General features: G+C 38.4%; 1 protein-coding gene across 1 annotated transcript in view; it reads right to left on the bottom strand.

Annotated features, from left to right (window-relative positions):
• The window catches only part of LOC308274735 (myosin-8), a gene marked incomplete at both ends in the record, with an annotated part of 29,135 nt that extends 23,169 nt beyond the window's left edge, over window positions 1-5,966 (bottom strand). Inside the window, 7 exons of the mRNA XM_080712576.1 lie at window positions 880-943; window positions 1,075-1,167; window positions 1,257-1,365; window positions 1,458-1,485; window positions 4,328-4,484; window positions 4,692-4,835; window positions 5,760-5,966. Of these exons, the coding sequence (XP_080568702.1) occupies window positions 880-943; window positions 1,075-1,167; window positions 1,257-1,365; window positions 1,458-1,485; window positions 4,328-4,484; window positions 4,692-4,835; window positions 5,760-5,966 (802 nt within the window). The remainder of the gene's footprint in view (window positions 1-879; window positions 944-1,074; window positions 1,168-1,256; window positions 1,366-1,457; window positions 1,486-4,327; window positions 4,485-4,691; window positions 4,836-5,759) is intronic.
• Window positions 5,967-13,908: the final 7,942 nt, after the last annotated feature.

The following is a 13,908-nucleotide window of genomic DNA, read 5'->3' as shown; positions in this document are numbered from 1 at the left end:
TCTAAGAGTGGCAACTGAAACATACCTGTTCTGGGGTAAATAATTGCATGTGAAGGATACATGAGCTCCATGTTTTAGTTGGTTTCTAATACCCTTCCTTGTATCACCTCAGATTCACTCCATGGCGAGACACTACATTGGACCTATATATCAAAACTCAGATCAAGAGCAAATCATAGAGCTGTATTGTAAACTCATGGGTAACTCATAGGTACTAGAATTTATTCTTAAAAAGCAATCACAGGCTGGGCGTGGTGGCGCACACTTGTAATCCCCGCGCTTGGGAGGCAGAGACAGGAGGATCACACAGGTTCGAAGCCAGCCACACACGCTGGCTTAGGAGACCCTGTTTCCAAATAAAAATGTAAAAATAGGTCTGGGAGTGTAGCCCGGAGGTATAAGGGCTTCCAGAAACCCCAGTACCACCAAAAAAAAAAAAAAAAAAAAAAAGCAATCACAGTTACCGGACATGGTGGCACACGCTTGTAATCCCCGCACTTGGGAGGCGGAGACAGGAGGATCATGCCGCACTGGCTTAGGAGACCCTGTTTCCAAATAAAAAAATATATAAGATAGGTCTGGGAGTGTAGCCCGGAGGTAGAAGGGCTTTCAGGAACCCCAGTACCACCACCACCACCAAAAAAAAAAAGCAATCACAGTTGCTTCTGAGGCAGGGATTCTTCTAGGTTGTGCTACAAGCCTGAAAAGTCTGCAGTTAGAGAAGTGCACAGTAGATGGTCGACAAGTCTTCCATTAGCTTACAGGCAATAAAGCAGCAGACCATTCTTTTCCAAGTTTGCATACAAGAAGTACTTCAGAATACCCCCACAGTGGAAATCACTTGTCTCTGTTTTCATTGTCAATGATCCTGTTACTCACATGTTTCGATATCAGCCGATGCCAGCTTCCCCGTAGTACCAAAGTGGATTCTAATGAATTTACCCTGGGAACGACCAAAATTATTTGGTATTAAAAAATTGAAGCACACAGAGAATACAACTGAAATAATGACTCAGACATAGTTACTCTGACACTTAAGGTCAGAGGTGGTCCCTCCATGACCAAAAGACTCACAAAGCGAGAGGAGTTGTCATTCCTCACGGTCTTGGCATTGCCAAAGGCCTCCAGCAAGGGATTGGCACTGATGATTTGATCTTCTAGAGTCCCCTGCAAAAGCAAGAGCCATCCTCGCACCCGGGGCTCCAGACTTCTGAGAGACTGACAGTCTTGGCTCTCGCTCTGGCCATAAGACCCACCTGCATTTTGCCGGTTTCCTCCTTCTTCTTCTCCCCAGTGACTGCAATTGTTGCAAAGTACTGGATGACACGCTTGGTGTTGACAGTCTTCCCTGCACCAGATTCTCCGCTGCCCAACAGAAATCAGAAGAGATCAGAACTCTGGCCCACATTGTCAACGTCCAAGACAACACAGCAAATTAGAGAAGAAAAATCACATACGTGATCAGGATGGACTGGTTCTCACGGTCTGCGAAAGAAATCAAGACAATCAGTTAAAAGACATTCAATAGGAAGATAATTGAATTAGTTCAGCTCAGACACAGCTTGTCCTTTTTGGCTTTTTGAGATGTTGCCTATGATTTTGGCGTTGTGTTTAACTCCTGAAAAAGCCAATTACTTCTTGGGATAAAATTTGTGAAAATGAGAGGCAAAACATCATGTATTTCATTTAATATTTCATCTTTTTTGTTGAGATAAAATGCACATAGAACTTGCCATCCTGGCCATTTTAAGCGTACAGTTCAGTGGTATTAGGTACATTCCTAATGTTGTGAAATCGTCACTACCGTCCATCTCCAGAATTCTTTCTTGTAAAACTGACACTCTGTACTCACTTATCACTAACTCCTCATTTCCCCTCTTTCCAGTTCTTGACAACTAGTTCTACTTTCTGCCTCTATGAATTTGACTAGTCTAAATACCTTATTAAATGGAATAATATGGTGCCTGTCTTTATCTGTGCTAACTTATTTTACTCAGCATAATAGCCTCAAGGTTCATCCATGTAGCACTTGTCAGAACTTTACTCTGTCTTAAGGTGGAATAATATTTCATTAAATGAATAGGACACATTTTGCTTACCTATCTGATATCTTGCTGAACATTTAGGCCTCTTCCTATTTTAGCTGTTGTTAGTAATGCTGCTGTGAACATGAGTATATCGGTATCTCTTTGACACCCTACTTCAATTCTGTGGGGCATATACCCCAAAGTGGAAATGCTGGGTCATGCTGTAATTGCATTTTTAATTGTTTGAGGCACAACACCTCTGTTTTCCACAGAAACTATACCATTTTACCTTCCCACCAACACTGTACAAGAGTTCTAATTTCTCCATACCCTTGCCAACGCTTTTTTTTTTTTTTTGTGGCTATCACTGTGGATCTGGAAAAAAAAAACTTTTATGGAAAGTTTTAAGCATACACAAAAGTAGAGACAACAGTACAATCAGTCCTTGAATGCCCATCTTACAGATACAACAGTTATTACTACCTGGCCAATTTTATGTCATCTCAATCTCATCCCAGTCTCACTGGATTATTTTAAAGAAAATTTCAGGCATCATATCATTTTGGGAATAAATACTTTAACAAGAATCATACGGTTTTGAGACCATAAGAAACTACAGAAATTGTTTAGATAAACTCATTCATTTAGCAGGTAAAGAATCTGAGCCCTGGAGAGGAAAGAGTGAGTTTTCAGTGTTAATTACGTAGATAGTTACAGATACTTACATGTTTTGACTTTGTTTATATATTTCTCTGCTACCTGGTCTCCCATCTTCTCAAATCACTAGTCTGACTGCTGATAATAGTAAATAAGAAGGGCTCTGGAATTGTGAATGTTAGTGTTTACATTTATTTTTAATTTAACATATTCATTTCTAAATAACAATGATTATGTGACTGATGTTTTATATTTATATGAACTTGCTAATTGTTGAATCTCCAATTCTAAACTGATAGATTACAGATTTTAAAGAATTCTAAAATGTAAACATGTCTTCAGAGAAAATAGATGCAAATCTGGATGATGTCTAGATGTAGATATGGACAGTGAATTTAGAGAACGTTCAAGTCCTATTCATGGAAATAGATGGAGATTTGGGGTCGTATTCGTATTGATTATTTTCTAGATGGTCCCACTGCATCTAGTGGAGAATAGATAACAAGATGACGTTCTGGTCTCTGTTGGCAAAGCTAAAATAACATTAGCTAGGCAAATGTCTCAGTTCTGTGTGATTTTATAGGAAAATCATGTCTGGGAGCCACAAGTGAGCTTGGATTTGGAGTCGCTCCACAGCCTGGGGTCGGGTGGGGTGTTCACAGTTGTGTACATGCAGCTGCTGTGTATTAAAAGCTCTGACATGAGCCAGCATGTGCACAAGTTTTGGGAGGTAGCTGGCTTCTGTGGATGACCCAAGAGCAGGTTACTGGCATCAAATCCTATAGAACTCCTGGCCAATTCGTAATGGGAGACTCCTGTTTTATCCCTTTCTCTTCTCTCTCTCTCTCTCTTTAAAAGACAATTTAAAACAAGTGTGACAGAATGAATAAACAAAAAAGAAAACCTTCATAGTTTCTAAGGTTCTATGGAAGAAAGGGAAAGTGAGGAATTTAGAATATTTCTGGAGGCATTGTATTTGGTACATGAAAATAAAAGGTCTTAATCCTGTTTGGCGGCCTATAATATGAATATAAACTGTTTATTAATGCTTTGAGAAGGCAGGAATCATAGGCTTTTATACAAACTTAAATTTTATTTTCCAGAGAAAAAGAGATTTATTCTCAAAGAGAAAATAAGATTTCCCCCCCTTTCATTCTGGTAGGAAAATGCTTCAAAATCTTTGGGAGGAAAATCAGCTTTTTTTTTTACTCATGTTCTAGCCTGAAGGCTGGCAATATTAGCTGTGTCCTTTGAAAATAAAATTCACAGTGTCCTCTAGCTGTGGCTGAGAATTCTTCTCCTTGGTTTTGCTGTGGATACTTAAAATTTTTTTGAACTTTTTTGTATCCAAATTAAAGAATAACAAAATATGGACAGCAATAAATACAATAAATATATTTGTTACAACTGGGCTTTCCTTTACTGACTGTTAGCTTGAGGAGGACAAATTCAGGGAACTGCCCTGAACTCCTCTGTGAAGTGGAGATGCTGCTGGGAAGCCTACATGGCAGCATGTCTATGAAGATCTTTAGAAACGTGACCCCGGACTCTGTTACTCCAGCAAGGCTTGGATGAGGTCTGTTCATCAGAGACTCCCTTTACACATTTCTGTCAATTGATGCCTCGCCCACTCACTCACTCACCAGTCAGCATGAACTGATAGGCGTTGTCAGAGATGGAGAAGATGTGGGGCGGGGCCTCCTGGCGCTTCTTGCCTCGGTAGGCAGCCACCACCTCGGGGTTGTACACCGGCAGCCACTTGTAGGGGTTGACGGTGACGCAGAAGAGGCCCGAGTAGGTCTGGAAAAAATTCAGAAAATTCAACATGTGCGTCTTTCAGTTCAACATGTACATCTTTTTTTTTTTTTTTCATAGTGGGGGAGGTTGAACCCAAGGCCTTGCACATGCAAGGTAAGTGTTCTACCACTGAGCTATACCCTCAGACCCTGCATCTTGCTTTTTTATAAAGAAACAAATAGACTGAAAACAGATGTTGAGGGCACTCACGTAGATCATCCAGGCTGCATAGCGCTCTTTGAGGTTATACAGAACTCCGGGCTCGTGCAGGTGGGTCATCATGGCCATGTCCTCGATCTTGTCATATTTTGGAGGGTTCATGGGGAAGATTTGATCTTCCTTTACAGTTAGAGTCTGTTAAGGAAGCAGGAGACCAGTTTGAATCAATGGCTGTAGTATGATTTATAAACTTTATAAAACTTTAATTGCAGATATATTACAATATACTTTTCACTGCACCTTAAAGATACTTATGTCAGAGTTTGATGCCAAGCTAGGATACTACTATTTACTATTTTTATTAGTGTGTCAACTCACACATCAGTGGGGGCAGTGTGAGATTTCCTCGCATGCATACAAAATGCATGGATCAGATCCAACCATGCATTTCTTCTCCAGCCCCAGGACCCAGCTCTCCACTCCTGGGTGTATATCCCAAGGAAATGAAACGAGCATACCAGAGAGTTTCCTGCATGTGAATTTTTACTGAGGCACTGTCCATTAAAAAAAAAAAATTCCCACTGTCTCTACTATCCAGATTTTTTTTAAAATGGTAGTGGAGATTGAACCCAGGGCATTCTACCTCCAAGCTACACTCACAGCCTTATTTTTTATTCTTTCTTTTTAAACAGAATCTCACTAAGTTGCAGAGGGCCTCATATATTTGAAGTGTATATCTTTTTGTTCTTATTTTGCTAGGTCAACTATCTTTTATTTTCTCTTGCTGTTCATTACAAGAAACTTCCTTTTCTTTGTGAAGTCATGGGGATATTAATACATTCCTTCACTAAGTAAATAACTCAAAAATTTGTGTGATGGGGCAACTAGTTCTTATTTTCCCGGTTTGGATTTAGACTGGAAAGCAGGGGATGGAAGGACAATGGTGAGGGCTGATCTGAAAGGTGATGTGGTGAATTCCCTCTGCTTTCCATTTTATCTACCCACTAACTAGAAAGGTATCCGGCAACTGGTTTGGAGATTCTCCCCGGGCGAGGCTTTAACTTTGGGATGGAGGAGACAGAGGACATGGGGAGTGATTTTCCTCATGTTTCCACTTACTGCTCCTCCTTCAGTCTTCACAGTCACTTTCCCTCCTTCTCTGCTTTGTATGGTGCTCTTTACATAGGATTCCTTTGGCTCCGCCACAAACACAGACGTTTTTGCATCGAAAGGCTTGTTTTGGGCCTCAATCCGCTCCCTTTCCGATTTTCGAAGATAGGGAGCGGCTTCGCCGAAAATAGCCATCTCGGCGTCCGAACCGCTCATGGCTGCAGTTGATGTAGCAGAGGATTCTGTGTTGGGGAGAGAACACAGAGGGAGAAGTGGAAGGCGTTAATCATGGTTGTAAGGTAGCTGGAAATGAAAGAAGCGTGGCGCTTCTCCTGCGCCGTGACTGTTCCTCCATCGGAGGTCCCCGTGTTCTAACACAGACTGAAAGACTAGCCTGGAATGAGACTGTAACTTGAGGCTTCACTTTTAGGACTTTGCAAGTTTCCTTTCCAGATCCCATACCTTGATCCTAGAGCCAGGAACCTACAATTGAATTAGAATGGAATCCTTACATGTTTGTTATATCTGAACCGTAACAATCTCCATAGCTAAAACTTTTGATGGATAGTTTTATAGTAACTGTCATTATTTAATCCCCATTTCTCCTTCTGCATAATGCTTGCATCTGCCAGCTGCTAGGATGCTCACAGAGCTAGGAAGAAAAAAATTTCCTTGTGCAAATAAAGCTTGACATTATGAAAGCATCAAAAACATCGTAGCCTTTCAGATGGCCGCTTTCTCTCCCCAACCGAGTAATTGTTTTTAACATCTTCTTTCTGCTCCTTTTAGTGTTACATCTCCCAGGGAGTTGTTGAAAGAACCTCAGGGAGTTGTTGAAAGAACCTCAGCAAATTCTAGTTCTGTGGTTTTTTTTTCCATCATCTGGCTTGTTACCAAGAGATTTAGTATTGCCCTAATTCCCAAATCTCTTTTGACACTCTCCATATGACATGAGATATTTATTTGTCAGTTGACGTATCTAACTACAAGAAATGAGAGCTTCACCATACAGGCCCTTGTTCCTACATAAATTCCATGGGTTCTTTTTCTTTTCATCCGGAAAAAGAAAAGAGAAGAAATTCAAGAGTTCATCATATGCATGTAAGTTATTGTCTCCTGGCTAATGATCAACAGTGTTGACATGGCAAATTGGTTGCTTTTTTTCTGTACTTTCAGGTGGTAAGTTACTTGGGAAAGGGCAGGATCTCTCTTAAATCAGGCATGGTATTTACCTCACTGTGGTGCTAATACTTGTAATATTTTCAAAGAAAAAGAAATTCAATAACAAGTAATAGTGAATCATCAAAAGTAGCCACAACATGGGTTTAACAAGACGTTTGTCTTTACATTTTTAGGTAAGAATTTTCCCAGATTATGTAAAAAGTACCTATAATAACACCTAAGTATTCCGTGCTTTGCAGTAGGGAGGTTGGTGTGGAATGTTCGGGTGCTCCTGTTCCGTTCTATCCCATCAAGAACTCACTGTCATACTGGCTCTATTCTAAATGATCTTTTAATCCTGGAACATAAACGAGAGTAGTAGTCTCTGAGAAGAAGACATTGTGAAAAAAACAATCTCCCGCATTTAGAGACAGTCACTTGGCAAGGCTTTTTACCAAGGTAACTAGAAACATGGAAATGGTGAGCAATTCTTAATTATGAGAAGGGTATGCATTATAAGAAGGGGAAAACAACACATGAATTAGAAGAAGAGGATACAAAATTGTGATTATTTATATATGATATGTTGAAAATCTAAGAGAACCAAATTATTAGAGGTGGTAAGGGAGTTTTCAGCAAGGGAAGCAGATAAAAGATGACGCAAAACAACCAGAGACTTTCTGAAATGTCATGATATGTCTGTTATGGATCTCCCTGCTTTCTTAGGCTAAACCCCTTCTGTCATCAATAAATGAGTAAATCCAAATCTTACCTCTGGAGTTCCAGACGAAAATGCAGGGTCAGAAATGTCCCACACTGTAAAACAAGAAGTTTCGTATTAGTGATGCACTGTCATTGCGGTAATCTAGTTCCAGAATTAAATGTCCCCTGTCCTAAAGCTTGGCTTTTATGAAAACAAAGTTTTCAAAGTTGAGAGGAAGAGTTTCATGCTCAGAGATGGCCTCAGCATCAGCTCCTCCTGCCTCTTCAGTCCTTGGGCTCCCCGGGCTCCCATCACTTACTTACCTCTGGGACCTTGGTGGAGATGAGGCGGGAGGGTCAGGCCGGTTTATATAGGAACCACTGTGCTGATGCTGCAGCTACCTCCTCTTTGTTAGGGCAAGACATTTGGCAGCATGAACGCTCAGCATAGTTTGTAGTGACATTTGGCATGTTTGGATATAATTAGAAGTATTCATATCATTTTGAGTATGTGAACCAATTGCCTATAAATAATTTGACAGGGACCCATGTGCCATTAGAGAATGCTTTCTAGTTGCTGGGAAGGGAATCTTTGACAGTGCCTGGTGGGACCTCAGAGTCTGTTCTGAAGAGCTATATTCAGCTTGGCAGCCTCCTCCATGCATGCCTGTGTAACCCAACGATCAGTTGCCGGCGGCCTGCTGCTGTCAGGCCTCCTCTGTTTTTCTTTATTTGTTCCCATAGGAATCCCCCACTGCATTTCCTTGGGCCACTGCCGAGCTCACCCTTAGAGTCTGGGCTTGGGCAGCAGAGCCTAAATGAGAGGAGATTCTTTGCTGAGTCTCCACCGTTGGGTCAGCGCCCACCCTAGCTAATGCTGAAGAAAATTATTAATAGAAATTAGTGTGTTCATCGTAGGCAAAATACATATGAGCAGAGGGAAAAACTGTCTCGAATCCTAGTGTGCAGAGATAAGATAGATAAGTGGGATCATGCTATATATAAATAATAGTTTAGACCTGTTTTATATTCTGCTTTTAAAAATGTGTACTTTTCATGCCAGCAGTGTAATTTACATCTGCCATCTTAAAAAGTATATTTTTGTTCTTTTTACATTAAAAGTTTTCTTTCTAAGGTCAGGTATGCTGATGTACAGTTTGCATGCAACCCAGTTCACCCTAGAGTCTAGAAGGAAGAGTCTTGAGCATTTCAGAGACCTTAGTCTTGACATCTGTGAGCTGAACTTTAGTGTGGGAGGAAAGAAAGAAACTGCTTTTCTTTCTTTCTTTTTTATTTTTTGGTGGTGGAGATTTAACCCAGAGGCACTCTTTCACTGAGCTACATCCCCAACCCTTTATCTTTTGAGACAGGATCTCAGTAAATTGTGGAGGCTGGCCTGGAACTTGTGGTCTTCCTGCCTCCACCGCTGGAGTCGCTGGTTTAGAGGTGCTTACCACACTGCCCTGGCCACCACTCATTTTTTCTAGGTGCCATTCATTCCCGTTTTCTATTATACATAAACGTGATCCATAGCAAACATATCATGATATTTTAGGAAGTTTCTAGGTTTTCCGCCTTATCTTTTATCTGCCTCCCTTGCTGAACTCCCTTACCACCTCTGATAATTTGATTCTCTTAAATTTTCAACATATCCCATATATAATCACAATTTTATATCCTCTTCTTCTAATTCATGTGTTGTTTTTTTCTTCTCATGATGCATTATCTGTGACATTTAGGACAATGTAGAAGAATATTAATACAGTATCACCATAGTAACAAAGTAATATAATATTACTATAGTATTTATACTTTGCTTGAGCACATATTCTTGTTCTTGGCTTTTTAAAATTAACTTTTATTTTTGATTGACACACACTTATTGTACACTGTTATGGGAAATAATGTGATATTTTGATATGCATATGTTGTTGATTACATCTGACATTTCATTAAGTATGATATTTTTATGTAGCTTTTCAATAATTCTGATTATAAAAAATAGTTAAGCCATTCCATTTCTAGATTTATACCCAAGAGAACTGAAAACATTTATATATAAACATTTATATATAAACTGGCACATAAAGTTGATAGTTGTCCATTATAGTCAGGTGGTAGAAACAGTTAAATGTCTATCATCTGGCAGGTAAATAAACAAGATCTGGTATATATGTCATGGAGCATTGCTCAGCCATAAGAAGAAATGAAGTACTGATTGATGTGACAGGATGGATGAACTCAGAGATCTTATGCTAAGTGAAAGAAGCCAGATACAAAGGACCTATACTAATGATGCTACTTAGATAAAATGTCCCCAATACACAAGCCCATAGAGACAGAAAGTAGATTAGTGATTGCAGAGAATGGAGGAAGAGGATAATGCGGAATGACTATAGTCAGACACCCAGATTCTTTTAGGATGACAAAAATGTTCTGGAATTAGTAGTGATGATCACATACCCTTGTGAATCTACTATAAATCACTGAATTGCCCACTTTAAGTGGTGATTTTATGTTAGAGGAGTAACATCTAAAAATAGCACATTGTAATGTTATCAATATTTTTTCTGCATCTATCGATTTAATTATCTTCTAACCTGTTATTGTGATGAATTATATGGTAAATTTGTGTCAGCTTTCCTATCCTGATGTTCATGAAATAAAATCTATTTGAGCTGGGAGTGGTGACGCATGCTTGTAATCCCAGCATTCTGGAGGCTGAGACTGGAGGGAATTGAGGTTCCCGGACAGCCTCAGCTACTAGCAAGGCCCTTGGCAACTCAGTGAAACTCTGTTTCAAAAAAATAAAAAGACTTAAAAAATAGGGCTGAGGGTGTATGTTGCTCAGAGGTACAAAGCCCCTGGGTTTTATCCCCAGCACCAAAATAAATAAATAAATAAATAAGAATAAACCCTATTTATATAATATTAATTAATTCTTACTTCCAATTTTCTAATTTTTATTGGCAATAAGCTGAGTTTCTACATGGCTGGCTCCATGTTTTCTTGTGCTGGTGTAATATGGTTTTATACCAGTACAATGGTAGTCTTGTAAGGGCAGCCTCCCATTTGTTTCTGTTTTCTGCAGGTATGTTTGGGATGTGAATTATCTGTTCCTGGAAGGCTTAGTAAAGTTCTTCAGTGGAACTCTGTTGACTTGGAGCCTTTAAAAGAATGAATCTTTAGTTTTCTAGTTGTTTTATTCTATATATAGTTCATTTTGTTCTTTTTTTTTTTTTTTTTTTGCAGTACTGTGCTAGGGATGGAACCCAAGGGCATTCTACTTCCGAGCTACACCCCTAGATCTATTTTTTATTCTTTATTTTGAAACAGGGTCTCACTGAGTTGCAAAGGACCTCACTAAATAGCTGAGGCTGCCCACCTACTGCGATCCTCCTGTCTCAGCCTCCCGAATGTGGGATTACAAGCGTGTACCACCATATCTGGCTCTTCTTTTTATTTTAAATTACATGTGCCAAAGTTTTTTCTTTCTAATTTAGTTTTATTAAATAATTTTCATGTTCTGATTAATCATTTTCTACTTCTAGCTTGAATAATTCCGTTCTTTTAAATTGTTGCTTTATTTATAATTAATTTGATTTTCATGTAAATACCCCAATTATTAAAATGTTTGTTTCTTACTATAGTTTTAAATATAATTGTTTTTAATTTTTACATGATAAACAGTGACTGCCACCTGTATGAGATTACTCTTATGGCTTTGTGCATGAGTCCGTGTTTTGTTCGGTTTTAAGTATCTTTATTTAGGTGGGGCTTTACATACCTTAAAAGTCATCCATGAGAGCTGGACACTCTGGTGTACTTGGGTGTCAAGGCAAGAGGACTGTAAGTTCAAGGCCAGCCTGAGCAACTTAGCAAGACCCTGTTTCAAAACAAACAAACAAACCGTGGATATAGCTCAGTGAAAGAGCAAATCTGGGTTCAATCCTAGTTTAAAAATAATCCATCCATTTTAAGGATACAGTTCAATAATTTCCAGTAAATTTATATGGTGTGCAAGCATCACTACAATCCAGTTTTAAAGTACTTTTCTGACCTAAAAAGTTTATTTGTGCTCCTATGCAATCAGCTCTCCAACCCCAAACACAATATCTACTTTTTGTCTCTATAGTTTTGTCTTTTCTCAAAATTTCACTGAAGTGAAATTCTGCGATGTGCAGTTTTTGTGTCTGGCTCCTTTGCCTTAGCGTGTTTCCAGGTTTCATCCGCGTTATTGCATGTTTTAGTAGTCCATCCCTTCTAGTTGCCGAAGAGTGGTCCATTGTATAGAAGTGACAGATTTTGTCACATTTGAAGTCTTCCTAATTTCTGGCTACTGTGATTAATACTGGTATTAATATTCCACACAAGTTATTGTGTAGACATTGGAGCATTTGGGAAGTTGAGACAAGAGGATAATGGTTTGTAGATAGCCTCAGCTATTTAGGTCCTTTGCAACTCATGAGACCCTGTTTCAAAATAAAAAATAAAAAAATAAAAAAAATAAATAAATAGGGCTAGAGGTAAAGCTCAGAGGTAGAATGTTCCATCTCCAGTACTGAAAAAAAAAAAAAAACAAAAGAAAGAAAAAACTATCATGTTTTTTCTAGTGGCCATACCATTTTACATTTCTACCAACAATATATGTGGGGTTTGCTTATACTGAGATATTTTGCTAAGTTGCCCAGGCTAGCCTTGAATTTGGTATCCTCCTGCCTTAGCCTCCTGAGTAGCTAGGATTATAGGAATGCACCACTATACCTGATTTCATTTTCTTAACAATGACTTTTAATAAAACCCAATTTATCAATATTTTCATGTATATGCCATGCATTTGGTACCATATCCTTCAAATTTTTCCTAATGCAAGGTCAAAAAATTTTTCTTCTAGATATTCTATATGTACGGTCCTGAAATGTATATCTACATTCTATTTCAAGTTAACTTTTGAACATGGTGAATAGACTTCATTTATTTTTATGTGTGGATAATTAATTGTTTCCATTCCATTTGTTGAAAAGACTTTTTTCCCTGTTAAATTAACATGTTAGAGATATGTAAAACATTTATATTTCCTTCTTGTTGGTTACAAAGTTTCATATTTATTTCCACAATTTAACTTGTTAATTTTGTTAACCAAATCATCCATGTTTTTATTCTTGTCTACCAGATCTGTTATTTTTAGTAGGTATAAGTTAAAATCTCCCACTATGATTATTAATAACTTTATTATATTTTGATTTGTATAGATCAGATATATTTGTTAACCTATAGAAATTTGTGACCATTATATCTTTCTGGTGGATCCGATCTTTTAAAAATACAGTATGAACTATCCTTGCCTCTTTTAGTATATTTTGCCTTAAATTGTATTTCATCTCATTTCAAGAATGTCTATTTGTTTTTACTTTATGGTATCATATATATGAGTTGTCTTTTGCCCTACCTTTATTTTCGAAGTTTCTGAGTTATTTTATTTTGCTTCTAACTTTTAAAACTAAATAGCTATTTACAAAAAAAAACATTATGAGATTTTGCTTTACTATATATGTTTTAGGACATAAAACTAGCTGGTGGGCCTTTTATGGTGTGCACAGTGTTTTAAATATTAGTGTAACATGAGCCCTCGGGCATTTCACCCCTGAGCTACATCCCTCCCAGCCCTATTTTATTTTTAAATTTGAAAGTGTCTTCCCGGAGTTGACCTTGAACCTGAGATCCTCCTGTCTCAGCCTCCCAACTCCTAGGATTCCATGTGTGTACCAGCACACTAGCTTGTCACCTAAGCCTCAGTGTACTCCTCTGTTAAAGGGAAAGTAGTTTTCCACCACCTGACAGAATTAATACAAGTATTTTGTGAATAATATATGTAAAGCATTTAACATAGTACTTGGCAGCATAGCTCATATTTAATAGATACTGGTTTTTATCTCTGTAAAAATCATGTTAAAGATGATAGGGCCTTATCTTGTGAGTGATGGGATATCCTACAGAATTTTAAATAGGGAACTGACCTTAAGACTTGTTTTAGACACAGTCATGATAGCAGCATAGAAGCTGGATTGGAGGAGTGTAACAGAGATGAAGAACCTACTTGAACAGTTGTTGTGTTATTTTAGGAAAGAGTTGAGGACCTGAACTAAGCCATTAGCTTTTGGAAAAGATAGGGATGCAATCAAGAGATATTTAGGTTGTAGACTTGACTTGCCTTGCTGTTGGTGAAATGAAAACAAGTTTGGACGTTCAGAAACCACTTAAATAGGTTCTGTCTCAAGATAATTAGAAATAAATG

This window comes from Muscardinus avellanarius (assembly GCF_963383645.1).
Source record: "Muscardinus avellanarius genome assembly, chromosome: 16".
Lineage (NCBI taxonomy): Eukaryota > Metazoa > Chordata > Mammalia > Rodentia > Gliridae > Muscardinus > Muscardinus avellanarius.
Note: the sequence above shows the minus strand (reverse complement) of the source record. Positions and strands in the feature narration are given on the sequence as shown.